Source organism: Thecamonas trahens, assembly GCF_000142905.1.
Source record: "Thecamonas trahens ATCC 50062 unplaced genomic scaffold supercont1.53, whole genome shotgun sequence".
Taxonomy (NCBI): Eukaryota; order Apusomonadida; family Apusomonadidae; genus Thecamonas; species Thecamonas trahens.
Genome location: NW_013657627.1, coordinates 269,674 through 295,997, shown reverse-complemented (window position 1 = coordinate 295,997; position 26,324 = coordinate 269,674). Strand labels below are relative to the sequence as shown.

General features: G+C 64.1%; 8 protein-coding genes across 8 annotated transcripts; 4 read left to right on the top strand and 4 right to left on the bottom strand.

The window, feature by feature from the left end:
* Positions 1-788: 788 nt before the first annotated feature.
* Positions 789-2,663, top strand: AMSG_09761 (DNA ligase; the record flags this gene model as incomplete). Its single annotated transcript, XM_013898650.1, has 1 exon — positions 789-2,663. One exon carries the CDS (start codon positions 789-791, stop codon positions 2,661-2,663), a length of 1,875 nt encoding a protein of 624 aa, XP_013754104.1.
* Positions 2,664-3,205: 542 nt separating this feature from the next.
* On the top strand, positions 3,206-10,246 carry AMSG_09760 (DNA polymerase; the record flags this gene model as incomplete). The annotated part of the gene is made up of 1 exon (XM_013898649.1): positions 3,206-10,246. One exon carries the CDS (start codon positions 3,206-3,208, stop codon positions 10,244-10,246), a length of 7,041 nt encoding a protein of 2,346 aa, XP_013754103.1.
* Positions 10,247-11,080: 834 nt separating this feature from the next.
* Positions 11,081-13,307, bottom strand: AMSG_09758 (uncharacterized protein). Its single transcript, XM_013898648.1, has 2 exons — positions 13,094-13,307; positions 11,081-12,620 (listed from the first exon to the last, which is right to left on the bottom strand). The coding sequence occupies exon 2, from the start codon at positions 12,298-12,300 to the stop codon at positions 11,182-11,184; it is 1,119 nt and encodes a 372-aa protein (XP_013754102.1). The 5' UTR covers positions 12,301-12,620; positions 13,094-13,307; the 3' UTR covers positions 11,081-11,181.
* A 354-nt stretch (positions 13,308-13,661) lies between these two features.
* Positions 13,662-14,669, bottom strand: AMSG_09757 (RNase Z; the record flags this gene model as incomplete). The annotated part of the gene is made up of 1 exon (XM_013898647.1): positions 13,662-14,669. One exon carries the CDS (start codon positions 14,667-14,669, stop codon positions 13,662-13,664), a length of 1,008 nt encoding a protein of 335 aa, XP_013754101.1.
* A 187-nt stretch (positions 14,670-14,856) lies between these two features.
* AMSG_09756 (R-SNARE protein) lies at positions 14,857-16,031 on the bottom strand. Its single transcript, XM_013898646.1, has 2 exons — positions 15,780-16,031; positions 14,857-15,332 (listed from the first exon to the last, which is right to left on the bottom strand). The coding sequence occupies exons 1-2, from the start codon at positions 15,982-15,984 to the stop codon at positions 14,872-14,874; spliced, it is 666 nt and encodes a 221-aa protein (XP_013754100.1). The 5' UTR covers positions 15,985-16,031; the 3' UTR covers positions 14,857-14,871.
* A 900-nt stretch (positions 16,032-16,931) lies between these two features.
* On the top strand, positions 16,932-21,312 carry AMSG_09755 (uncharacterized protein). The gene is made up of 2 exons (XM_013898645.1): positions 16,932-17,004; positions 17,325-21,312. The coding sequence occupies exons 1-2, from the start codon at positions 16,936-16,938 to the stop codon at positions 21,291-21,293; spliced, it is 4,038 nt and encodes a 1,345-aa protein (XP_013754099.1). The 5' UTR covers positions 16,932-16,935; the 3' UTR covers positions 21,294-21,312.
* A 217-nt stretch (positions 21,313-21,529) lies between these two features.
* AMSG_09754 (endonuclease/Exonuclease/phosphatase) lies at positions 21,530-22,938 on the top strand (the record flags this gene model as incomplete). Its single annotated transcript, XM_013898644.1, has 2 exons — positions 21,530-21,600; positions 21,627-22,938. The coding sequence occupies 2 exons, from the start codon at positions 21,530-21,532 to the stop codon at positions 22,885-22,887; spliced, it is 1,332 nt and encodes a 443-aa protein (XP_013754098.1). The 3' UTR covers positions 22,888-22,938.
* On the bottom strand, positions 22,915-25,801 carry AMSG_09753 (uncharacterized protein; the record flags this gene model as incomplete). Its single annotated transcript, XM_013898643.1, has 3 exons — positions 22,915-23,774; positions 23,798-24,163; positions 24,274-25,801. The coding sequence occupies 3 exons, from the start codon at positions 25,799-25,801 to the stop codon at positions 22,915-22,917; spliced, it is 2,754 nt and encodes a 917-aa protein (XP_013754097.1).
* Between the last annotated feature and the right edge of the window lie 523 nt (positions 25,802-26,324).

Genomic DNA, 26,324 nt, shown 5'->3' with positions numbered 1-26,324 from the left:
CGTTCATATGCGCCGCCCAAGCCCCTCCACCCTCATTTCCCACCCTCCACACTCACCCATCATCCTAATCCTACCCACCCACATCAATCCTCAAGCCCATTCTCCATACCTACCATCCTTCCGCCCGCCCCACCAACCACGTCACGACCCCCCTCATTCCCCCTACCATACGCATTACGTCCGATCACCATCAACCACCACCTTCACCCACTACTGCACGACCATCACCCCCATCCCAGCCACAACCCCCACCCCCTGCCTTGGCCATGCCCACCACCACCTCATCGCGCACACCGCTTCCTCTTCCTCCTCCTCCTTCTCCCCTCCACGCTCCAGCTCACCCCCCAGGGGCCTCTGACGCTTCTGAGCGCCTTCCATAGACTACATGTGTGTGCTAAATGGAAAGTTGAACAAGGCAGGTAAGACGGAGTTCCGCGCCAGGCAACCGCGAGGGAAGGGTCGAGCGCCACAACGACCACTGATATGGACGGATGGTGGTAATCAACGTCGCTGCTATCGTCATCGGCCAGGCAGCACTGGCGGAAGCGTCAACACTCCCAGCGAGCCAACGCCTATTTGCATTTGTCCCCGTGAACGCGTACTACGTGACCGCCGAAACACCGACCCGCTCTCAGCCAGCTCCTTCCACTGGAAGGCTTCCATTGCCTACCTCCTCACTCTCGCCGGCCATGGCGAGTGCTTGCCTTGTTCACACATCCACCAATGCGGTGATACCGCTTCCACCTGGCGACCGCATTGTTCTGGGCCGCAACCAGCGCGCCCTTCCTATGGTCTCCGACCGACGTGTCTCCCGCCAGCACCTCGTCGCCGTCTTTGACTCGGACACCGGCGCTCTTGCTCTCGAGCACCATGGCGCATCGCCGGCCGTAGTCCGCGGAGCCTCGCTCTTCCACAACTCGCTCCTGGCCTACGACGGCGACCTCATTTCGCTGCTTCCGCCACCAGTCTCGGGTCTCGACTTTAAGCTTGTTGTCGTCGCTCCATCCGCCTCGCCGGCCTCCCGCCCGAGATCTCCCGCGCTCCTCGCTGACGCTCCGCCGACCAAGCGATCAAAGACTCTGGCTGGCACTGCCGTCGCCCAGAGCTCAGACTTGCCTGCCGCGGCATCTGTCCCGTCGCTGGATGCCTCTCTCAACTACTTTTCCGACCACTCACAGTCGGCGTCGGAGGAGCTCGACAACGACGCCGAGAACAGCTCTGGAGATGAGCTCGACGATGGTGCCGCCAGCTCGAGTGCACCGCTGCCGGCGTGCAAATACGGTGTGGACTGCTACCGTAAGAACCCAGCCCACTTTGCTGCGTTCTCTCACCCTTATCGCGATGCCTGCGGCAAGCCGAAGCCGCCCGCGGTGGTCGAGTCCTCGCTCGCCACTCCCTCGCCCATCTCGCTCACTTCTGCCATGCAAGCCCACACTGCGGCGCCTGCTGCTTTCGCCCACTCCAACGACGACGACCCATCGGGCGGCGCGGCTCTTCTTCCGCTCGTCGGCAAGCACATTGTGCTGACCGGCGCGCTCACTGCCGGCACCCGCAAGGCCATCTCGGCCCGCCTGGTTGCCATCGGTGCGCTTCCCATGGGCTCAGTCTCGTCACGAACACACTATCTGGTTGCTGGCGACAAGCCGGGCTCCAAGTTGACCAAGGCGCAGAACTTGGGCGTGGCTGTTGTGCTCGAGCCAGAGTTTATGGCTGCACTGTGCGCCGCTGAGGGCGCAGCGCCTCCGCCGCCCCTGCCAGCTGCTGGTGTTGCCGCCGGCCCCGCCCGTCCCCTGCCGCCGGCCTCGCAGCCAGCCTGTGCCGCAGCATGTGCCCTCCTCCTTCCGCGCAAATGGGAGCTCGAGCGTGGTGACGATCCGACTGGCTGGTGGCTCTCCGAGAAGCTTGATGGTGTCCGTGCATACTGGGACGGCTCGGCGTTCTACTCGCGGCTTGGCAATCAATTCAATGCCCCTCCCGAGTTTACTGCCGGCCTGCCCGGGCCGGATCTTCCTCTCGACGGCGAGCTCTTTCTCGCCCACGGCGCGTTTCAGACCGCTGTCGGCGCGGTGCGGAGTTCTGACGCCTCGCGCTGGGCGACGCTCACGTATTGCGTCTTTGACGCGCCTCCTGTCCTCGGCTCTGGTCGCGATCCACCGTTCGAGACACGGTTTGCCAAGGTCCAGGCCTGGTACACCGCTGCGCAGCCGCGCTTTGCCCGCATCGTCGACCACATCGCCTGCACCTCGCCGCTGCACCTCACCGACGAGCTGGAGCGTATCGAGGCAATGGGTGGCGAGGGCGTCATGCTCCGCCAGGCTGGCTCGCGCTATGTTCGTGGCCGGTCACAAACGCTGCGCAAGCTCAAGTCGTTCCACGACGCCGAGGCCATCGTCGTTGCCCACACCAAGCTCATGAGCTCAGCTGCCCGCCATGCCGGCGTTCCGGGCCTTGTCGGCTCACTCCGCTGTCGCATGGCCAACGGCACCGAATTCTCCGTCGGATCGGGCCTCTCCGACGCTGTCCGCGCCGCGCCGCCTCCCATCGGCGCCATCATCACCTACCGCTTCACCGAACTCACCGACGGCGGCGTCCCGCGCCACCCGCGCTTTGTCGGCGAGCGTGTCGACATGACCGCACCCAAGGACTGGGTCCCCACCCGCTAACCCACCGCTTACCAGCTCAATTGTCCAACCCCCCTATCGCTCCAATCGCCCACATAACCACCGCGATCCCCTCGCTCCCCTCCACAAACTTTGTGTTTCTACCCAACCAACGAATGCCCCACCCCCCCTCCCACCACCACCAGCCACACACACACTCCGCGTCCTCACCACTCCACTCCACACACAACCACACACACAACCGCCACCACCACCCGCACACACACACACATATATATACACGTACGCACCTCCTTCGCCCTCGCTTCCCTCGCATCCCACATTCCCCGTCCCCCCCTCACCCCCCCTCCCTCCCCCTGTAGAATCCTACACACAGCATGACCTTTGGCAGCGGCAAGCGCAACAGCCGTGGTCATGGCTCACGCCGCGGACGGGGACGAGGCTCCCGGAGGCAGTTTGAGGTAGCAGCAGCAGAGCGGGATGCTCGTGCTGCGGCAAACGGTCAGGGTGGTGCTGGTCGCTCTGGTCGCTCTGGTCACTCCTCCTTCCGCTCCCGCTTTGACGACTCGTCCTCGCTGGCCTCCATGGACGAGACATCGACGACGGCCTTTTCGGACTTTACCGCCGCAGGTGCATCCGGTCCGTCGGGTGCTTCTGCTATGCCCGAGGGCTACATGCGGAGCACGCGGTCCGAGTCGTCTCGCTCGCGCTTCGGCTCGGGTAACAATTCGGGTAGCAAGTACCTCTCACCCGAGGCCAAAGCCGAGGCCCGCGCCGAGCGCGCTGCCAAGATCGAGGCCCTCGACATCAAGTTTGGCTACTCGCGCGTCTCCGAGGGACCTGACCGGCTCGGTTGGCTCCTCAACATGCACCCGACAACCATCGAGGAGCAGGAGACCGGGAACACGCTCGCTGCCATCGACTACTACTTTCTGCAGGGCGATGGCGCCACGTTCAAGGCCTCGGTCGCCTACGAGCCGTACTTTTATCTGGCTGTTGCCGACGAGGATGCCCTTGTCGGCGTGGAAACTTTCCTCAAGCGCAAGTTTGAGAACATCTCGCAGATCATTCCCACGCCCAAGGTCGATCTCGACCTAGACAACCACGTCACCGGCCTCCTCCGCGTTTACCTCAAGCTCACCTTCCGCAACATTGACGACCTCCTCGCCGTCCGCCGCTCCATTCAGGCCATTGTCCGCCGCAACAAGGACCGCGCCAGCGCCTCGCTCGACTTTGACGCCCCGTCGTCGTCCAACTATACCGCCTACTCGGCCTTTGGCACCGTCGCCGGCGCCGACGAGTCAATCAACGCCTCCGAGTCGCTTGCCGACGTCGAGGAGCTCCTCGTCGACATCCGTGAGTACGACGTGCCGTACTACGTCCGCTGCTCTATCGACGCCGACATCCGCTGCGCCAACTGGTTCACCGTCTCGTTCTCCGGCGGCCTCGCCTCGCTCCGCCCCGAGCCCGAGCTTCTCGAGCGGCCGGACACCCGCATCCTCGCCTTTGACATTGAGACTGCCAAGCAGCCGCTCAAGTTTCCCGATGCGCATGCCGGCGACCAGATTATGATGATCTCATACATGCTCGACGGCCAGGGCTTTCTCATTACTAACCGCGAGATCGTCGCCGCCGACATTGATGACTTTGAGTACACCCCCAAGCCCGACTACGAGGGCCACTTTGTTGTCTTTAACGAGGCCGACGAAAAGGCGCTGCTGGTCAAGTTCTTTGAGCACATCCAGCGTGTCAAGCCCACCCTGTACGTCACCTACAACGGCGACTTTTTCGACTGGCCTTACATCGACACCCGCGCCACAGCCCATGGCATCTCTATGTACGATGAGATCGGCGTCGCCACCCGCCAGGGCTCGGGCGAGTATCGCTGCCGCTTCGCCACACACATGGACGCCTTTTACTGGGTCAAGCGCGACTCGTACCTGCCTGTCGGCTCGCACGGCCTCAAGGCTGTGACCAAGAAGAAGCTCGGCTATGACCCGCTCGAACTCGATCCCGAGGACATGACCCCGTTTGCCGCCGAGCGTCCGCAGGAACTTGCCTCGTACTCGGTCTCCGACGCCGTCGCTACCTACTACCTCTACCTCAAGTACGTCCACCCGTTCATCTACTCGCTCTGCATGATTATCCCGCTCATCCCCGACGACGTTCTCCGCAAGGGCTCGGGCACGCTCTGTGAGTCGCTCCTCATGGTCGAGGCGTACAAGGTCAACGTCGTCTTTCCCGACAAGCAAAAGTCCGCCCTCTCCAAGATGTACAAGGCCCACCTGCTCGAGGCCGAGACCTACATCGGCGGCCACGTCGAGGCCCTCCGCTCTGGCGTCTTCCGCTCTGACCTGCCCGAGGACTTTGACCTGGACGGCTCGGCCTTTGCCGAGCTCATCGACGACGTCGACGCCACCCTCGAGTTTGCGCTCCAGGTCGAGCACGGCGTCCCGCTCGACTCGGTCACCAACTACGAGGAGGTCCGCGCGGCCATCGTCGCCAAACTCGAGGCTCTCCAGGCCGCGCCCAAGCGGAACGAGCTGCCGTGCATCTACCATCTCGACGTCTCGGCCATGTACCCGAACATCATTCTCACCAACCGCCTCCAGCCCACTGCCATCATGTCCGAGGCTGAGTGCGCCAAGTGCGACTTTAATCGTCGCGGGAACAACTGCCAGCGCCGCATGCCGTGGACCTGGCGCGGGACGTACCTGCCCAACACCCGCTCCGACTATGAGTACGTCCGCAACCAGCTCGCCTCGGAGCGCGTCGTCGACGACGACGCGCCCGGCGGGCCGACCAAAGTCTGGTTTGACGACCTGCCGGCTTCCAAGCAGGCCGAGCTGACAAAGGCCCGCCTTGCCGAGTACTGCCGCAAGGTCTACAACAAGGGCTCGGTCAAGACGGAGGAGGAGCGCGAGGCCATCGTGTGCCAGCGCGAGAACCCGTTCTACGTCGACACCGTTCGCGCCTTCCGCGACCGCCGCTACACCTACAAGGGCCTGCTCAAGACGTGGAAGAAGAAGCTCGCCAAGCAGGAGTCCTCGGGCGAGGGCCTCGACGTCCTGCAGGAGACCAAGAAAATGGTCATTCTGTACGACTCCCTCCAGCTCGCCCACAAGTGCATCCTCAACTCGTTCTACGGCTATGTCATGCGCCGCGGCGCTCGCTGGTACTCGATGGAGATGGCCGGCATCGTGACCGACACTGGTGCCAAGATCATCAAGGGCGCCCGCGTTCTCGTTGAGCGCGTCGGCATCCCGCTCGAGCTCGACACCGATGGCATTTGGTGCTGCCTGCCGTCGTCGTTCCCGGAAGACTTTGAGTTTACCACCTCGACTGGCGCCAAGCTCTCGGTCAACTACCCGTGCGCTGTCCTCAACAAGGGCGTCAAGGACAACTTTACCAACCCGCAGTACCAGGACCTTGTCGACGCAGACTCGAAGATCTATGCCACTCACGCCGAGAACTCGATCGAGTTTGAGGTCGACGGCCCGTACAAGGCCATGATTCTCCCGGCCTCGACTGAGAAGGACAAGAAGCTCAAGAAGCGGTATGCCGTCTTTGACGACGACGGCGTCATGTGCGAGCTCAAGGGTTTTGAGCTCAAGCGCCGCGGTGAGCTCAAGATTGTCAAGATCTTCCAGACACAGGTCTTTGGTGCCTTCCTCGAGGGCAAGACCCGCGAAGAGTGCTACGCCGCCGTCGGCCTCATTGCCAATAAGTGGCTCAACGTCCTCTTCACCAAGGGCGCTCACATGCCCGACCACGAGCTTGTCTCGCTCATTTGCGAGTCGCGCTCCATGTCGCGCAAGCTCGCTGACTATGGCGACCAGCGCTCGACCTCGATCACCACCGCCCGCCGCCTCGCCGCTTTCCTCGGCGACCAAATGGTCAAGGACGCCGGCCTCTGCTGCAAGTACATCATTTCCGAGAAGCCTATCGGCGCGCCGGTCTCGGAGCGCGCCCTGCCCATTGCCATCTTCTCGGCTGAGCCCGATGTCATGACTCACTGGGTCCGAACCTGGTGCAAGGATCCGGGCATGACCAACTTTGACCTCCGCGACCTCCTCGACTGGGAGTACTACATCACTCGCCTCGGTGCCTCTATCCAGAAAATTGTCACTATTCCAGCTGCCCTGCAGGGTATCGATAACCCGGTCCCGCGCGTGCCGCACCCGTCGTGGCTCGCCAAGCGCATCGCCGACGCCCGCGACCCGCTCAAGCAGGCCTCGGTCAAGAACATGTTTGCCACCGCCATCGCCGCCGGTGCCACCATCGCCGCGCCCGAGGATCCGCTCAAGTCAACCGCTGCTGGCCTCGTCGACATGGAGGCCATTGTCGACGACCCGGAGACCTCGGCCGCACTCGCCGGCCGGCCGCGGGTCACCACGCTCTCGCGCAAGCGCACCGCCGCCGCTGCCGCCCTCGACGGTCGCCAGCCGGGAGCGCGCGGCGCCCTCCCCTCGGTCCTCGCCCAGCCGTCGCAGTTTGATGAGTGGTACGCCGGTCAGCGCGCAAAGTGGGCGGCCATGCGCAAGGCACGCGAGGCCCGCAAGCGCGCCCGCCGCATGTCGTCGCAGCGCTCATCAGCGCTACCCATGCGCCTCCAGCTGACGCAGGACACGGTCTCGGATGCCGGGTCGGCCGCCAACATGCGCGCTGCGCCGCGCCCGCAGGCCCGCGGCCCGTCGCACTGGGAGGTCCTCTGCATCGACGACGCATCGCACTCACACGGCCCAGGCGTCTTTCGGGTCTGGGCCCTTGTCCGCGGTGCCGTCCGCTCGCTCCACATCCGCGTCGCCCGCACCTTTTTCGTCAACTCGCGCGTGGCCGACGCCAACCCCTCAGGCGTGCTCGTCACCAAGGCTCTGCCACGCTCCAAGAAGCCCATGCACCTGTACCAGTTCTCTATGGCCGAGACCATCTACCGGTCACACGCAAAGGAGCTCGCCTCGTTCTTTGCCCACCCAGACGTCGAGGGCGTGTACGAGAACCAGACTCCGCTCTACTTTCGGGCTGTCTCTTCGCTCGGTTGCGTTTTTGAGATCGCCCGCTCCGCCCGCTTCCACGCTGTCTCGGAGCACGTATACGACCTCGCTGACCTGCGCCCGCTCGCCCCATCGGCCGCCCCGTACCTGCCGGGCGCCGAGGGCACAAGCTCGCTCGGCTCGGCGGCCCACCTCATGATCTACCACTCGGCGACTGCGCTCGAGCGGAACGCTACACGCGCCCGCGCCGTCTTTGTCGTTTTTCCGGCCTTTGGCTCCAAGCTCGACCTGGTCCTCGTCGATCCGTCGGCGGCCGATCCAGTCCGCCGGCTCACTGGCAGCGACATCTCGCGCTCGGGCGTCAAGGTCCGCGCCGTCCTCGCAAGCGTCCTCAAGGCGCGCCTGCTGGCAGGCACGGAGCCGCCGCCGCCGGCCGTCGCTGCCGCTGGCGGCTGGCAGTCAATGGCCGAGGTCGAGGCTGCCGCCGACGCTGCCGCTGCACGCTACACAGTTGCTGTCACACTGGTCAAGCGGCTCGCGCGCGGCTACCGCGAGGTCAACGAGCTCGTCGGCTACTACGATGGCAACGCCGTGGTCTCGATCTGCTCGCCGGCAGACAAGGCCACCCTCCAGCGCGAGATCCCGACCCTCGCCGCCGTGCCTGTCCTCACCGTCCCGGCCAACGTCGCCGACTCGCAGTACGAGCCGCTTGGGTGGCAGGCCGCGGCAGTGGAGCGCGGCCTCGCCCGGTACTTTGTCATGCACGAGTGGTGGGGCAACCAGCTGCCGCTTGCCCGGTACGCGCGAGTGCCGATTGGTAGCCTCGAAGAGGACTACGCGCTCGGCATCACCGACATTGCCGTCGCACGGCTCCTCGCCGAAAACAACTTTGTGGCGTGGACCTCGCTCTCGGCGCTTCCAGATCTCGGCGGGTCCGAGGCCGACGACTTTGCCGCTGTCGCCGCGCCAGTGGTCAACCCGGAGTTTGTCTCGGCCGGCGCGTACCACACGGTGTGTGTGGAGCTGGAGCTCTCTTCGCTCGCCATCAACACCATCCTCCAGTCGACGTACCTCTCTGCTCTCGAGGGCTCGCTGGAGGCGAGCGTGGGCGGCGGGCCGGTGCTGGCCAAGTCTGGCGCGACGGCGTCAGGCCCGGCGACGTCGATGGAAGCGCTCATCGAGGGCGGGCTGGCCGGGCCGGCGGTGCTCAACGAGGCGGCCGGCGGTGGGTCAGACGAACTCGCCGCCGCACCGGCGCTGCAAATCATCAAGGCTCTTGTCCACCAGTGGTCGGTGGACGTGGGCCACGGGCGGAACACCAGCGCGGACGCGCTCCAGATGCACTTTTACCGCTGGCTGCAGGACCCCAAGTCGAAGCTCTACGATCCGCAACTGCACTCGCTGGTCCACATGATGATGAAGAAGGTCTTCCTCCAGCTTCTGGCCAAGCTCCGCTCGCTCGGCGCGCACATTGTGTACGGCTCGTTTGAGAAAATCATTCTCGCCACGTCAAAGACCCAGCTGGAGAACGCCGAGGCGTACATTGCGTACGTGCTCAAGGCTGTGGGCGAGACGCCGCTCTTCCACTTTCTGGGCGTCCACATCTCGGCGTACTGGGCCGAGCTCATGTTTGTCGACCCGGCCAACTACGGCGGCATCCGGGTCAAGCCGCACGTGGTCGATGAGCTGGCGGCCGAGTTTGACAAGGCCGAGGCGGCGCGCTCGCCCGAGGAGGCGCGGGCCATCACCCGCGCTGCGCTCCGCGCCACCTCACAAGCCCAGCAGGTCATCTCCAACTGGGACATGTCGCTTTATCTGCCCAAGCCGCTTGAGGAGCAGTTTGTCTTTGTCGTCTCCGAGTACATCTACAAGATGTACGAGTTCAAGGCGACTAAGCGGCTCGAGGCCGTGGGCGGGCCCGAGGCTGGCGCGCCGGCGGCAGGCGCGTTCTACGGCGCCGAGACGCTGCAGGACTACGCGCGGGCGCTCATCGGCGACCACTACGCGCAGCAGCTTTTCACCGCTGTCACCGAGTCGCGGCAGTACCACAAGGCCGACTTTCCGCGCCTGGCAGGCTCGCACCTTCCGCTCGACTCGCCAGGCCTCGAGTTTGTCAAGTACGTCACGCAGGTCTTCTACCTCGACAAGGCGCTCGAGAGCCAGGTCGACAAACTCAAGCGATCGCTCCTCCGCATCCTCGGCGTGCCCGAGTTTGCGTCGTCAGCCGAGTTCCGCAACCCATGCCTGACGTACATCTTGCAGAACGTCATCTGCTCGTACTGCAACGCGTCGCGGTCGGTCGACCTCGCCCGCGATCCGCGGGTGACCAAGGGCGACTGGGGCTGCGCCATCTGCGGCCACGCCGCCGACAAGGCCGCCATCGAGGCACGGCTCATCGACGAGCTCCACGCCAAGATCACCGCCTTTCAGCTGCAGGACCTGGTCTGCAACAAGTGCCGCCAGGTCAAGCTCTCCAACCTCCGCCGGTACTGCGAGTGCTCGGGCGAGTTCAAGCTCGCCGTCTCGCGCGACGACATCGCCGTCGCCATGCAGGCCTTTGGCAACATCGCCAACTACCACGAGATGGCGGCGCTTGCAGGCGAGGTCGAGGTCCTTGCAGACTGTGTTTAATGAACAAAGTCGAGGCAGAGAGAGGTTGGGCTTTATCGGGCGGGGTGAGGTGGGGAGGGTGTGTGGCTAGAGGATGGTGCACGAGCAGCCCGAGCGCGAGCGCGGGGTGTAGTGCTCGAGGTATGATAGCTGGGTCCTGTTGAGGGCGCCACGACGATTCTCGCGGATGATCTCGACGGCTTCGACCCAGTCCATGCCCGACTCGATGAGGGCGATGGCGACCATGACAGGAGCGCGACCGAGGCCCGCCACGCAGTGGATGGCGATGGCCGGCTTAGCGGAGGAGGACATAGCAGTAGCAGAAGAAGAAGAAGGAGCAGCAGCAGATGAAGAGCCGGCGCCGGAACCAGCAGCGGTGGACGACGACGATGACGAGTCTGAGCCAAAGGTAGCGGCAACCAGAGCCAGCCATTCATCGACAATGTGACTTGGCGGAGCTTCGCCGTCGGTAAAAGCCCAATCATGAAACTCAATGCCGCGGGCAAGGACAGGCTCGGACGAGTATGACGGCTCACAGACACGGACCATATGGCTCACAGAGTACTTGGTGAACTCGTCCAGGTACAGTGAGAGGTTGCTCTCCAGCGGCGCGTCCGTAATGAGGAACCGGTACCGTCCGTGCTCAAGAAACGTGGGCGCGTTGGGCAGCCGTCGCCCGGCCATGACCTGCGGGGTTGTGCGGGGGGAGGGGAGGGGAGGGGCGGGGCGGGGGTGGTGGGGGTGGTAAGGGGGAGGGTGGGGGGGAGGGGGTGGAATGGGGTGGGGGGTGGGGTGGGGGGGGTGGGGTGCGTGGGTGACTGGGGGTGGCCGTGGTGGTGGGGGCGGGGCGGGTCAGTGGCTAGCCGGGTGACTTTGGTGTGTTGACAGCGACGGCTTTCGGCTTTGGGTGACACGGAGCTATGGCGCCGGTGGCGCGACGTTGAGTTGGGCTTCGGTTATGGGTGGATCATGGTGGAGAGGGCAGAGATGGTAGAGCAGAGCGAGGAGAGTGTGCGGGTGAGGGCGGCGAGGGCGAGAGCGAGGCCGGCAATAATGAGCATGTGTGGCGACGGGATCCAGGCCGCCATAAATGCTGGGAGCGGAGGCGTGCCGTCGATGGCGTGGCAAAAGACCAGTTGCCCGAGGATGAGGCAGGCCAAGCCGGTGGCGATGCGAGTCACTGCTCCCCGCCGCTCGGCGTGAACGTCAGGCAGGCCGCGGAGGACGGCACCGCGGTCGACAAGATAGGCGGTAAACTTGACAAGAGTCGTCCCGCGCCCGTAGAGTGCGTGAAGCAGAAGCAGGCAGCCCGCGCCGCACTCGATGGCCAGCAGCGGTGCCGCCACAGAGAGACAAGACCGCGTCGATGCGTCGAGGTTGGTGGCAAGGCCGGAGAGAAAGACATAGAGCGGGAGATGGAGCGTGAGTGGGGCACCAAGATAGAGCCAGGCCAGGCGCGCTGGCGAGAGGACGGCGGTGTCGCTCTCGTGGAGGACAAGTCGGATGACCGGGGCGAGGGCGGTCATCGTGTGCGCCCATGACAGCGGGCGGAGCACAGTCGACCACGCGACAGCAGGCGACGGCGGCGCGTCCAGCCGCAGCGCCACGCCAAAGACCGTCAGCATTGCTGCCACCAGCCAGCAGACCACTACCAGCTGGACGAGCGCCTCATCGCCGGTCGAGCGCCCAAACACAGCTGCGGTTGGCGAGGCGACAAAGCGTGCAAGGCGCGTGATCGCCGCGTACCCGCCAAGCAGGAGCAGACCCTGTAGCAGGCACGAGAGGAGGAGCCACGACGGAAAGGTGGCGCCGAGCAGGAGCTTGGACGCCGTGCCGAGAGTAAACCCCGCAAGCAGGGCGAGCGCCAGCAGGCTCGTCAGCAGCATCTGCAGCGTCTCCATCTCATCATTGGAAGAGTTGGCCGAAGAAGCGGTGTGGGCCGATGGCATCAACGCCCGCAGGTAGTCGACTCGGCGCAGAGCGATGGCAGGAGGAAGCGCGTGCGCAGAGATGAGCCCTATTTGGCTCTGCGGTTGGCCCGTGTACGTCTTCAGCGGCGCAACAACAAGAAACATGTCCTTGGGAGGCTCAAAATGCTCGACAACAAAGACAGGGTGCCCGGCTCAAGCCGGAGAACAAATCCGGCCTCCGATTCGGTGTACTCGTTGTAGTCCCAGCCGCCCTCGACCTGGCACCGGCGCGACCAGAGTCCGTGAGTGGACTTGGCGAGGCGTGCGTCTGTGTCCATCCAGCCCATCGCCAGAGCCCGCCAGCCATGCAACGGCTCGCAGCGGTTCAGAAACCCATCGATTGCCGCCATCTCGCTTGTCGCCAGCGTATACTGGTTGCGCGCCAGCTCGCGCCAGACCTTATCGTTGGTTGCCACGCGGCGCAGCTGTGACGGCCAGCAGCATCAGGACGATCGGCACGATCAGCACGAGTATGAGCAGCACGAGCAGGTCGATCAGTACAACCAGCACGAGTATGAGCAGCATGAGCAGGTCGATCAGTACAACCAGCACGAGTATGAGCAGCATGAGCAGGTCGATCAGTACAACCAGCACGAGTATGAGCAGCACGAGCAGGTCGATCAGTACAACCAGCATCAGTATGAGCAGCACGAGCAGGTCGATCAGTACAACCAGCATCAGTATGAGCAGCACGAGCAGGTCGATCAGCACAACCACCACAACCACCACAACCACCACAACCAGCACAACCAGCACAACCAGCACAAACAGCACAACCAGCAAAACCAGCACAACCAGCACAACCAGCACAACCAGCACAACCATCAGCCCACACAGTAAGACCCTCTATCACCACCCTGCCCATCCCCATCCCAATCATCCCCCTTTTACAACATACATGTGAGCATGTGGCAGAGAGAGCCACCACCGAGGCCACATCCAGGTGAGCCACCACCCGTACCAGTGCTTCCTCGGGAAGCGAGACGAAGTCAGACATGGCCGAGACAGAGAGACCCGAGACGCAGCCACAGAGACACGGACACAGACACGCTCTCTCCCTCTAGGTATGCTTGTAGATGGGGGTGGAAGTAGGTCTCTTGCGTTTTACTCACGTCGAGTGTCTTCTGTCTATGTCTATGTCTGCGCCTGTTGACGGTGACGGTCCCAGTCCAGGTGCCTGCTCCTCCCTCTGCTCTTGCGGTCGCCTGTGGGCCTTCCGTCCGCTCGCAATGGAAGCTCGGATCCATTGGCTATCAACAGCGACACCACCGACCACAACGACTACAGCGACCGCAATAACTGCTGACATGGGCTGGATGGCATCTGCAGACAGCTGCATGGTAATGGGGGGGAGGGAGAGATCAGATGTGCTTGTGTCGATCTCAATCTGCTTGGGCACGCTCATCGGATCGATCGGCGGCTAACAGCGACAGAGCGATCGAAGGTGGTCAACGAGTGTGGCGCCGCTAGCTGCTAGCTCCGGCTGGTGTCTCGGGAGTCGCAACTGCGTCTGGAAGCGAGCCGTGTGACGGATGGAGTGCGAGCCAGAGCTTGTCGAGGAGGCCGGGTGGTGCGGTAGTGGCGATGTCTTCCACAATCTGCGCGGCTGAGTGCGCGGCGGAAAAGTGGAGGAGAACAAGGGCATCGAGCGAGTGGAGCACGCGATTTCCATCGGCGTAGGCCTGAACGATGTGATCAAAGTGCACGTGGCCGCGCTCACGCGCCTTGGCCGGCGTCGTGTTGGGCGACGTCCCCACGTACGTGCACTCGAGCGCCAGCACCGAGACGCCGTCAAGCGCAGCCAGATTGGCCTCGTTGGTGAGAAAGTCGATCGTCGTGTCGCCCGAGTAGGCAAAGATCTTGGCAATGCTGGCTTCGGTCACCTCTATGCCCTCGCGCTTGAGCCTGCCCACATCTGCTGTCGCCATGCTCCCGTCAGCAATGGCCGCCTTGTACTCGGCCTTGAGCGCCGATCGCTCCTCAGCAACGAGATAGCCAACGGCATCCACTCGATGGATGGCCTCCAAAGGTGTGACACGCAGTCGACGCGAGGCAAGACCAGCGAGAGCATGCGGATCAAAGCTCTCGCCAACAACAGCGCCAACAACAGTGGCGCCCAGAGGCGAGTCGGTGAGCAGCTCTGCCGACTCAAAGTACGCCTGCATGGCGTTCTCGGCCGGACCAGCCGGTACCACATACGTCGACGTGCTTGATCTGTTCATCAGTGACCGGCGCGACGCATGCTGAATGACTCCAGACGAATGATCAAGATGCCCATGACTGCAGAGAACCACAGAAGCGCCCAAGATGGCAGCCGCCGGGAGCAACGAGTCGAACGAGCCCATGTCAAAGACGAGCTTGGATGAGTGAAGGACGACAGAGGTCGAGACTCCAGCCACCGATGAGATGGACAGTCGTACTTGGCCCGTCACAGCAGTCTGCAGCACCTGGCACCGTCCAGCGAGTTTCTCCATGGCTTGTCCGGGAGGTGAGGGGGGGGGGAGGACGAGTGGCCGTCGAAGCAATAGAAAGGCAGGTGCGTGCGAGTGTGATGTCAACATGGGATTGGGTGGGCAGAAAGGGGGTGGGTGGGGTATGGTGTGTGTATTGTGCAGCTGCTGGTGCAGTGGCCGGTGGAGGGGGCGGGGGGGGGGGGGGGGGGGGGGGGCGTGATGTCTACTTCTTCTTGCACCGCTGGAAGGAGATGCCGCAGGCGGCCCAGATGATAATGAAGATGATGAGGATGCAGACAAAGCCGAGAAGGAGCTGCATCTTCATGTTCTGCCACCACATGGCGCGCTTGAGCTGTGTCGACCGCTTCTGGAAGACTTGTGCCTGCGAGTTGAGCTGATCAGTCCGATCGACAAGGACCTCGATTCGCTCGCCGCGCTCGAGCACCTTTTCGATGTTCTCCACCATCACCCCCTTGACGTCCTCGATCTGGGCCTGCAAGTGTCCGATCTTGTCCGCGCTGGGGTTGTTCGAGAAGAAGTCGGTCCGCTCCGCAAGCCGCCGTCCAAACCGATCATTAAGCTCGTACGCCTGCGCCGTCTGCCACTGCCGCGGGTTGGGGATCTCAGCGTGGAAGTTCTGCGAGACGTCTGCCAGAAACGCAAACGGAATCCGCTTCTTGGTATCTGTCCGCACCCATTCCCGACCATCCATACATCCATCAGTAACCAATCCCGCTGTGAGTCTCTCGCCATGCCCATCACTCTCCCGCTCGTCCACGTCCTCGCATCTACGGCCTTTTCCGGTGGGCGGTCATGATCACCGTCGTGATCACCGTCGTGATCACGACCGCGATCACGGCCACAGCCAGGCTGCCAGACCACCTGCCCCACCCGCACAGCACCGCACACACCCGTAGTCTCCTGCCATGCATGTGGCTGTGGCAAGCGGATGTCGGAACACGCGAGGTGGGAAGGGCTGGGTGGTGCGGCGAGCGGGAGGTGGCGGGGGGACGAGACGGAACAAGGGCTCGGCGCGGGCGCGACAAGGCTGACGGATTGGGGGGGGAGGGGGGGATGGCGAGGGACATGTGCCAAAGCAACAGGGTGGAGGAAGCGGGAAGGAAACCGTACCCTTGTCGGTCATGGCCATGAAGATGAGGCCGTCCTCGACCATGTAGTGGAAGACATACTCGTTGTAGGCATACGAGCGCTTCTCGTTGTGCGACGGGTTCACCTTCTCCAGAATCATAGGGGCAATGGTGGTAAAGTTGCCGGACGCCGTGGCGTGGTCAGCGAGGATGGTCGCCCCGCGGGCAACCACTGCGTAGATGATCATCCTTTGCTCTACACAACCGTCTCAACAAGGTCGGTGCCAGGGCGAGAAGTACTTTGCCGCCGCCACCACGGTCGCCGACTGTCAGCCGGCCGGTCAGCCAACCTGGCGCGTATGCGACGCCCCCCGCCGACCGCCACTCGTCGCCTGTCCAAACTTTGAAGGATCGTTCCATGGCGACGATGGCTCACGCGAGACGAAAGGAGATGGCATCGATCGATCATGTTACAAAATAGCTCATTCTACAGTGTTGGTACTGGTAGTGGGGGGGGGAGGGAGGGGGTGGAAGGGGACAAGAAGCAAGGGTAGCCGAGATCGGAGCCTCATGCGTGCTCGCATGAGATGAGAAGGATCGAGTTGCGCGCAGCGGCCGGTTGTATTTTCGGCCTTTGCGGTGTGCGGGCTAAGATGATGAGCTTCAGTTGAGAGCACTTGATGTTGGCATGGTAGCCGTCGCATTGTAGGGGTTAGTGATGTGCGACTGTGTGTAGAATGGTCACAACGAGAGTTGCAGTCGGATATGCTTTGTGTGAGCCAGAAGAGCATTGATCAGCCACTCGTAAAATAGTGCACATCATGACCTCACATGCAGTTCTTTAAGACCGCGATTGCATGTGTGCTTAAGCTCAGGATGGGATACGGCCAGCCAGAATGATCTGGATGCTGAGCATTCTATCGTTAGTATCGGCTCAGATCAACCAGCTCACTCCGATCCAGCCGCCCCGAGCTCCCCGGGACGGACGGATCTGGCTGTCAGCAGCTGCACGAACGTGCTGTCCGCGCTCATCCCCTGATCGGAGCCAACACGTCCGATCATACATTGCGCTTGTGATCTAAGGCATGTCATGTCCGAGACGCGATGGGCCCATGCAGCGGATGGATCGCTCCGGAGGCCGGTGGGTGCCGAGCCGAGACGACGAGGCCAGCGACACCTCACTCGCCTGAGAGGCCAACATGTCGGACGGCGAGAGCGAAGGCGAGGTGTATATCCATGACGAGACCTGGGTCGAAGCCCAAAGACAGGTATGTACATGGCGGTGGTAGCGGTGTGGCGGTGGTGGTGGTGTGTGTGTGGGGATGTGATGATGATGATGATGATGGTGGTGGTGATGCGGTAGGTGGTCACGCATGGTGGTCCGTTTTTGGTATGGCAACGGAGCAGTTGCGAGCGAGGTGACCGGGACAAAGGGCGGCAGAGAGCTTGGGGGCCTGGGGGGTTGGGTGACTGACTTATATATATATATGCGTGTATGCGTGTGTGTGTGTGTGTGTGTGTGTGTGTGTGTGTGTGTGTGTGTGTGTGTGTGTATGTGTGTGTGTGGCGGGCATACTGCGCGGGACAGACGTTCGGAGCCTGGGTCAATGTGGTGCTGCAGCGGGACGGGCATCAGGTCGAGGTCAATGACTTGTATTCAGAGTTTGCATCGGTTTTGGTCGAATTGGCCTCGGCGTTGACGGGTTGGTCCCCGCCGAGATCGGTGAAGAAGACGCCGAAGCTGATGGCGCAGAAAATCGATAACATTGGCGTGGCTCTGGCCGTGTTTCAGGCCGACGGCGTCGCCTTGGGCTCCATCGATCCAAACTCGCTCTGTTCAGGGCGCAAGGTCGTCATTCTTGGTCTCATCTGGAACCTTATTCAGTCGTACTCGGTTGGCAAGTCGTGGCGCGGTAAGGCGCAGGCCGAGCTCACACGATGGATCCGGATAGTCACTGGCGACGAGACGGCGTCTCTGTTGGGCTTTAGCTCTGGCGAACTGCTTGTGCAGCTCATTCGTGCCCTGGCGCCTGTGGCGGGCGGTGAGGCGCAGACGCGGATCGAAGCCTTTAACGCATCGTGCCACGAGCCGGGGATTGAGCTGAACCGTGCTGCGCTCGACCTTGCGCATGATGCGCTCGGGGTTGAGCCGCTCATCGCGGCAGAGCTGCTCTCTTCGCGCGAGCCGGACATTCCCTCGCTTTTCACCTACGTTGCGCAGTTCTACAAGGACTTTTCCGAGCGCGTTGCGGCGGTGCATGCCGAGCGTGAGGCAGCCAAGGAGGCCGAGCGTGAGGCAGCTGAATCCGCCGAGCGTGAGGCAGCTGAATCCGCCGAGCGTGAGGCAGCTGAATCCGCCGAGCGTGAGGCAGCTGAGGCAGCCGAAGCCGCCGAGCGTGAGGCAGCTGAGGCAGCCGAGGCCGCAGCAGCAGTTGAGCGCGAGGCAGCTGAGGCAGCCGAGCGTGAGGCAGCCGAAGCCGCCGAGCGTGAGGCAGCCAAGGCAGCCGAGGCCGCAGCAGCAGTCGAGCGTGAGGCAGCTGAGGCAGCCGAGCGTGAGGCAGCCAAGGCAGCCGAGCGTGAGGCAGCCGAAGCCGCCGAGCGTGAGGCAGCTGAATCCGCCGAGCGTGAGGCAGCTGAGGCAGCCGAAGCCGCCGAGCGTGAGACAGCTGAGGCAGCCGAGGCCGCCGAGCGTGAGGCAGCTGAGGCAGCCGAAGCCGCAGCAGCAGTTGAGCGTGAGGCAGCTGAGGCAGCCGAGCGTGAGGCAGCCGAAGCCGCCGAGCGTCAGGCAGCTGAATCCGCCGAGCGTGAGGCAGCTGAGGCAGCCGAACGCGAGGCAGTCGAGGCCGCAGCAGCAGTTGAGCGTGAGGCAGCTGAGGCAGCCGAGCGCGAAGCAGCCGAAGCCGCCGAGCGTCAGGCAGCTGAGGCAGCCGAGGCCACAGCAGCAGTTGAGCGTGAGGCGGCCGAGACGGTTGAAGTGACCGAGGCGGCTGAGCACAGCGCAGCAGCAGCAACAGCTACAGCATCCGAGCACGAGGCATCCAACCCACCTCCACCCACCGCCACCCAATCCGAGGACCCCGCACAGGACGCAGCTACTGAGGCTGCTTCCGACGCGAGTGCGATCCCCATCAGCAACGTTGCCAATGCCTACCGAAACTATTCCGACTCATATTCTGATTCGGACTCGGACTCGGGCGTGTACTCGGCGAGCCTGCCATCGGACCCGATGCGCGAGGCTGTTCCAGCGCCCACCCCGGCTGCTGCCCGCGCCCCAATCCCTGTTGCCCAGCGCCTGCTCAACCGCGGCAACAAGAATCCGGCGCGCGAGGAGGCACGCAAGACGCTCATTGTCGACCTGCCTGACTCGCTCGCCGACCTCGCCTCGGCCGAGTCGCAGTCACCGTCGTCCCGCCGCTCGTCGCGCCTCTCTATCGTTGCCGGCGAGCTGCGTGCCGGTGCCTTTGCCCGTACCCTCTTCGCCTTTGAGGGCGAGGACGACGACGAGCTGCCGTTTGCAGCCGGCGACACACTGCTCATCCTCGAGACACCATCACCTGGCTGGTTTGTGGCCGAGCGCGACGGCCAAGTTGGCTACGTTCCGTCCAACTACCTCGAGTTCTTCTCCGACAAGCCGCTCTCAACGCTCGACTCGCCGCGCTTCGTCTCATCGCGCCGCTCGTCCCTCTTTGACTCTCAATGCGAAGACACCGAGGAGGCGCTCCTTCGCCAGACTGCAGACGGCACAGCTCTCTTGCCGTACGACTCGCTCACCCTCGATAGCACCGAGCTGCCTGAGGCCGAGCCTGCCACGTCGCCCGCGACGCTTTCGCTTCCGGCCGAGCGCCCGACTCGTAAGGGGACCTTGTCGCAACTGCTCGAACAGCCGCCCTCGGCCGAGCTCGACCTCGCTGAAGTCTCAATTGGCATCACCTTTGCCGACGATGCCGCTGACCCCTCACCTCACCTTGTCTCGGTCCGCCTGACGCAGGAAACACCGCCTGTAGGTCTCTCAGCCTCGGCCACCGCCGTGGTCGAAGCCGACCCCGACGGCCAGTTTTTTGTCCGCGTCACGTCGGCTCGGCCTGGCCGCTACCTTGTCCAGGTCATAGTTGCCGGTGACGTCACCGAACATTTGATTCTCTCGCTCGACGACGCGCTTGTGGCCTCGATCGTCCCGCTCGCCGTCGATGACGACGACAGCGATGACGTTCTCGCCCAGCTTCCGGTCTCCTTCCTCCGCGCCATCAACGCCACCGGACCGGTTCGCGCCCGCCAGGCTCAGCTGGACGGCTCAAACTCGGGCTCTGTGCCTGAATCACGTTCGCGGACGGCCTCGACAGCCTCGACAGCGTCGACAGCATCGGCTGGCCCACTCGGCTTCACCACTGACGACGGCTCGATGAGCTTGCTCTTTGAGTCGCCCCCGTCAGACGCGCCGTACCTGCACCGATCGTCTTCTGCCGGCCCTTCGCGCCGCCGTCGCGCTACCACCGCCATGCTCACCAACGAGCCGGTTGAGATCTCACACCTCCGTCCGCACTGCGTCGGCCTTTCGTGGGACCTCGCTGACGGGAGCCGGTTGGCCGCGTCGGCAGCGCAGCTTGTTCTCGCCGCCGTTGGCCTCGACGCCCAGCACAAGGTCATCGATGTCGTCGGCCTCGGCGCAGCCAGCGAGCTCGACGACGGCCTCGCGCTTGTCACAGGCGACGACAACGAAACCATCTGCCCGCAGGTCCTCCACCTCAAGCTCGACGCCCTTAACGTCCGGGTTGCACACGTCATGCTCGTCGCCTACGTCGCTCCGCTCGATGTGCCGGCCGAGGGCATCACGGCCCCGTCGCTCACCTTTGGTGAAGTCTCGTCGCTCCAGGCGCACATCTTCGAGTCGACCGACCACAAGGGTCCCGACCTCATCAAGCAGTACTCGTCCTGCGAGCGCAACGGTGCCATCGCCCGCAACTCGTTCGGCAAGGTCACCGTCGTCCGCGGCGAGCACACCTTCCAACTCGTCGCCGTCCTCTCCAAGGTCGAGCTCACCATGCTCGCCAAACCGTGGCGCTTTGCTTTCCACAATGAGCCCATCGACCTTTCCCTGCACTCGACCGGGATCGAGCCCACTCCGCAGACCGTCGCAGTCCTTCTCGCGGCTTTTGCCTCGGAGCGCAACCTCCTTCCACCCAAGCCCGTAGTCGCCGTCTCCAAGGCCGGCGGCTTTGTGTGGAAGAAGGGTGGGAAGCGGCGGAACTGGAAGAAGCGGTTCATGCTCCTCTCGGGCGGCTTCCTCTACTACTTTGTCAAGCCGCCCACCGCCCGCCCAGGCTCCCGCGAGTTCATCAATCTTGCCAAGGGCCGCATTCCTCTAGTCGACGCCTACGCCAACGGCTCATTTGAGCACCGCAAGTTCGACTTTGCCTTCCAGATCATCACCCCGACCAGGACCTACATCATGCGTGCAGACTCGGCCGCCGAAAAAGACTTTTGGCTCACCACCGTCCGTGAGGAAGCTGCCCTCCTCCGCTACCAGCACGATCTCGCTGCCGCCGGCTCCTCAACCTAGCCGCTCACACTCGTCCATCCTCAAACTAAACCCATCCGACCGGCCGACTCTCCGGTTGACTGACCGACTGCGACTCGCAGCCAGTGACGCGACCCCCCCCCCCCCCCCCCCTCCCCCCGTAAGGGGCTGAGCATCTTATGGCTAAAGGCTTTTCCTGGCCGGAGTTGGGGGAAACCTTAAATCAGCCTTCTAGAAAAATGTGTGGGCGTCTGCGGAGAGGCAACCTCACCCATCTCATGTCCGAAACATCGACTGCCCGCTCTGCGGCGAACCTTACCCACCATCCCTCATACAAACTCATGCGGCTGTCTGCGGCGAGCCACCTCCTGCCAGCTCGCCGGCACGGTCACCTGCTGCGACAAAGCCGGGCCGCGCGACGAGCATTGGCGCCATTGATCTGACGGGCGATTCCGATACCGAGTCCAATCTAGGAAGCAACGCCGAGAACAACGCCGGAGCATCTACCAGAGATATCACTCCATCGTCCACAGCCACCTCGTCTCCGGCTCGGCATGCCTCGAGCTCTGTGGCTGTTGCTGGGGGTGGCGTCAAGCGGCGAGCGGATGGATCGCTGGTCGGACAGGGTGCACAAGGCGGGATGACGGCGGCCGCTGCGGCTGCTGCGGCTGCGGAAAGACGGGCGAGCAAGAGGAGCGGATTGGCTGGCGGATTGGCAAGCGGAGAGGTGGCAGAGGAGAGAGCGCTGAAAAGGCAGCGGCGGCTGGACGGCACGCCTGTGGACGAGAGTGATGCAGAGGGCGAGGACGAGGTGGGCGGACGGTTCACGGTACTGACGTGGAACGTGTGGTTCGAGCCTATCGAGATGGCGCGGCGGATGGTGGCGATCGGGAGGGAGATCCAGGCGCGGAAGCCAACACTGGTGGCGCTGCAGGAGGTGACGCCGACCTCGCGCGAGCTTCTGCTCGCGCTTCCGTGGGCAGTCGACTACAACGTGACAGAGCAGCCGGCGGATGTGCCTTACTTTACCCTCGTTGCTCTCCGCATCGCCCCGCTCCAGGTCCAGCGCATCGGTTTTGCCAACTCGTGCATGGCGCGCGACGTGGTGGTGGCGTCGGTGGAGATCGAGGCGCCAGGTTGCGGCGGCCCGCTCCGGCTCGCCTTTGCCACCTCGCACCTCGAGTCTGGCTCGCAAGCTGCAACGACACGGGTGGCGCAGCTCGGAGCATGCCTCAAGCTCCTCTCGCCGCCCAAGTCTGGTGCCGACGCAGCCATTCTTGTCGGCGATCTCAACCTGCGCAAGCGCGAGGGCCTTCCGCTGCCGACCGGGAACGGGTGGGCGTGGGCTGATGCATGGACTGAGCTCGGTCGTGCCCACGCCGCGGGCGCCACCATGGACGCTGCCATCAACCCGTATGCCACCTGTGCCTTTATCCGTGACTTTAAGACCCGCTACGATCGTGTGCTCTTCCGCCCCTCGCGCAGGGCCAAGCCGACTGCTAGCCCGCGACCATCGATTGTCCTCATCGACATGGTTCGCATCGGCATGAAGCCGTTCGGCTACGACGCTGCCAGCAAGCCCATCTTTTGCTCGGACCACTTTGGCCTGGTTGCCACCTTTGACGTTGTCCGCTGATGCTTCGGCTACACAAATAAACGTCAGCTACTGTCTGTTGTCCGTTGACGGCAGGATCGGCGAAGAGCCGCCGGCGCCTGCCAGGGGCGGCATGGTAAGCGAGGGACGGCCGCGGCGAGGGCCGGAGATCCCGAGCCCGAGCTGGGTGACCTCGGTCGAGCCCGAGGCCGCGAGTCTGTTGCCGCCGCGACGTCGGCTCGGCGAGTCGGGCAACGACGGGGCGCCGGCATCAGAGGCTTCGCCACCATCGTTGCCACTGGCAAGTGTGGCCTCGAGGGCAAGCACTGGTGAGGACTGGGCGCTTCCGGGCAGCGAGGGCATGGGCGGGAGAATTGGCTTCGGCTTGGTGCCGCCCTTAGGACTCGGCAGCGAAAGCCCAGCCGCAAGCCGTGATGCCCGTGCCCGGAGCACCTCGCGATGCATGGGCGAGCGGGCAGGCGAGCGACTGAGGATCTCCGACGACGGTGAGTCGAGCAGCTTGGACAACGACTCGAGCGTCACGTCGACGCCCGACTTGACCGGCGCGGGGCCGTCCGAGTCAGAGCACGACGGCAGAGCGAGGTCGTCGTCGGAAGCACTGTCCTTGAGCGACGAAGACTCTCCACTCGAGTTCGATTCGGTCTCGACTACGGTGGCGTTGTGGGTGGCGTCGAGGATGGTGGTTTGCGACGCTGCGGGCGCAGGCGGCATGGGCGGCAGCGCCTTGCGGCCAGCGACCGACGCCTTGCTCCGCTTAGGCCCAAGGTCTATCGAGCGGCCAGTGCGCGTCGAGCGCTGTGTGATGCTGTTGCGACGGCCGATGGAGCGGCGGCGGCCGGGTGAACGGCGGGCAGATGCGGACGAGGAAGACGCCGCCAATGACGGCGCCGACGAGGCCGACGAGAAGCCTGCGGCGTCAGGCAAGGCCGACCGGGGGAAGCTGGCGAGTCTGGCGACGAGATGGAGATCGAGCTACTGCCATCGGCGTCGTCGGCGTCGCCAGAGAGCAGCGAGTCGAGCGAGAGGTTAGCGGCGCGCAGGGCGGCGGCCGACCGCATGTCCGCCTCGGAACCGAATGAGACCGAGCCAATCACCGACGACGACGCCGATGGGGCTCCTGCGTCGGCCTCAAAGGCCGAGGTCGAGACGACCGAGACGTCGTGCGGCGTGTCAACAGCGGACAGGCCAGGGATGGGCGGCAGCTGGTTGCGCGTCTTGGCCTGAGCAATCAGCTTGGCGGTTATCGTGCTGGGTGCTGGGTCGAGCGCGGTGACACTGTCTGGCAGCGGCGGCATGCCTGGGAGGGAGGGCAGGCGGAGCGAAGCCTTTCGTGACGAGGCTGACGACAAGCGCGAGGTGCGCCCAGACGACGGGGGCGGCGGGATGGCTCTTCGGCGCTTGGGCCACTGACTACAGTCTGCTTGCCCTGCATCACGGCAGGCGTCGGCAGCTTGATTTGTTCGGCAAACGAAGCCGGGAGGGTCGAAAGCTGTGGGAGCGGCGCGATGGGCAGCGGCGGGAGCGCTGCTGGCATAGCAGTACCGCCACTTTCGGACGAAGGCGCGGTAGACGAGTCTAGCGCAGAAGAAGTCGAGGACGCGGAAGAGGACTCGGAGGTCGACGAGCGCTTGGCGTCAACGATAAAGACTTCGTCATCAACAGCCTCTCGGAGGCAGCAGAGGAAGAAAAGACAGCAGCAGCAGCAGAGGGCGAGCAGGATCATGGCGAGGACAAAGATCCACCACCAGTTACCGACGCGGCGCTGGATGCCGTCAACGGAGAGCTGAGAGTCTTCATCGTCGTTGACGATGGTGACGGCGCACCAGCGGGCGTCGTCGTCGAGCAGAGCGTTGGTTATCGAGGCCGGGCGAATCTCGATGCTGACGACTTCATCGTCCTCGACCTCGACGTCGCCGACCACAAAGAGCTGGACGGCAACCTGGGTGGTACCCGGATAAAAGGAGAAGGCATGGGTGAGGAGAGGCGTGCCGAGTGGACTGATGGCCAGGCCGAAGATGTCGGAAACAGAGGCGACGGCGGGGTCGCCGTCACGACCGAGGACGACGCCGACGCCGACGCTTACATGCTCGTACGAGGGCGCCGAGAGGACAAGTGTGAGATTGGCGACGGAGCCGCGCAGGCTGGCCGGATCAGACCCCTCAGCGACCGCGACCTCACGGGCAGCCCACGACAAGACCGGGCGGGTGTCATCATTGATGATGGTGAGTGTGACGTTGAGCGACGGAGGCGCAGGCAGCGGGAGGGTCGCAAAGCTGATGGCGACAAGTTCGTCTGTCTCGTAGTCCAAGTCGCCGATGACCGCCACGGTGACGTTGTGGGAGACGGCGGCGGGCGGGATGGACGAGAGACCGGCACCCGAGGCAGCGTCCAACAGGCGAAAGTCGACGTCGCGCGTGGCCGGGAAGGCGACATCGCGTGAAGTAATGATGATGGGTGTCGCGTGCTCCGATGGGCGTGAGACTACCAGCTCGAAGCCAATAAGCGTCGTATTGCCACGATCGCCTTCAGCGGTAGTAAGGACCAAGGCAGAGGTGGGCGACGCCGCAGGGGCACGAGCTTGCAGGGTGGGCGGCGGGCCCGAGTCGTCAATGGTGACCACGGTAGCGGCCACGGGACCGATGACGGCCGAGCCAGCGATGCTGGTGATCGTGACGGCAAACGTCTCGCCACCGTCGTACCAGGCATCAGCGTGGACGACGGCGTTGAAGACAACCGAGGTGGCACCGGCCGGGATAACGATGGGCGACGAGACGAGGTCAAAATCAACATTGCTTGTAGCCAGAGAGCCTGGCGGAACCGAGGTTGTGAGGGTGACAGATATGGCAGATGGCGACGGGGCCGAGAGGAAGATGGTAACCGGAACGAGCGCCGAGCCCGACGTCGGCTCGGAAGCCATGACAGCGGCCGAGGCCATAACAACCACCGGTGGGGATAGCGGTGGTGGACTCGGGGGCGGCAGCGGCGGGCTTGGTGGCGGTGGTAGCGGACTTGGTGGAGGAGGGCTCGGCGGCGGAGGCGGCGGACTCGGAGGAGGCGGGCTCGGCGGCGGTGGTGGTGGAGGCGGACTCGGAGGAGGAGGACTCGGCGGCGGTGGAGGCGGACTCGGAGGAGGAGGGCTCGGTGGCGGCGGAGGCGGGCTCGGAGGAGGAGGGCTCGGTGGCGGCGGAGGCGGGCTCGGAGGAGGCGGACTCGGCGGAGGCGGAGGCGGACTCGGAGGAGGCGGACTCGGTGGCGGCGGAGGCGGACTCGGAGGAGGCGGACTCGGTGGCGGCGGAGCCGGACTCGGAGGAGGCGGGCTCGGCGGTGGCGGAGGCGGACTCGGAGGAGGCGGACTCGGCGGCGGAGGCGGACTCGGCGGCGGCGGAGGAGGACTCGGAGGAGGCAGACTCGGTGGCGGCGGTGGGGGGCTCGGAGGAGGCAGACTCGGTGGCGGCGGT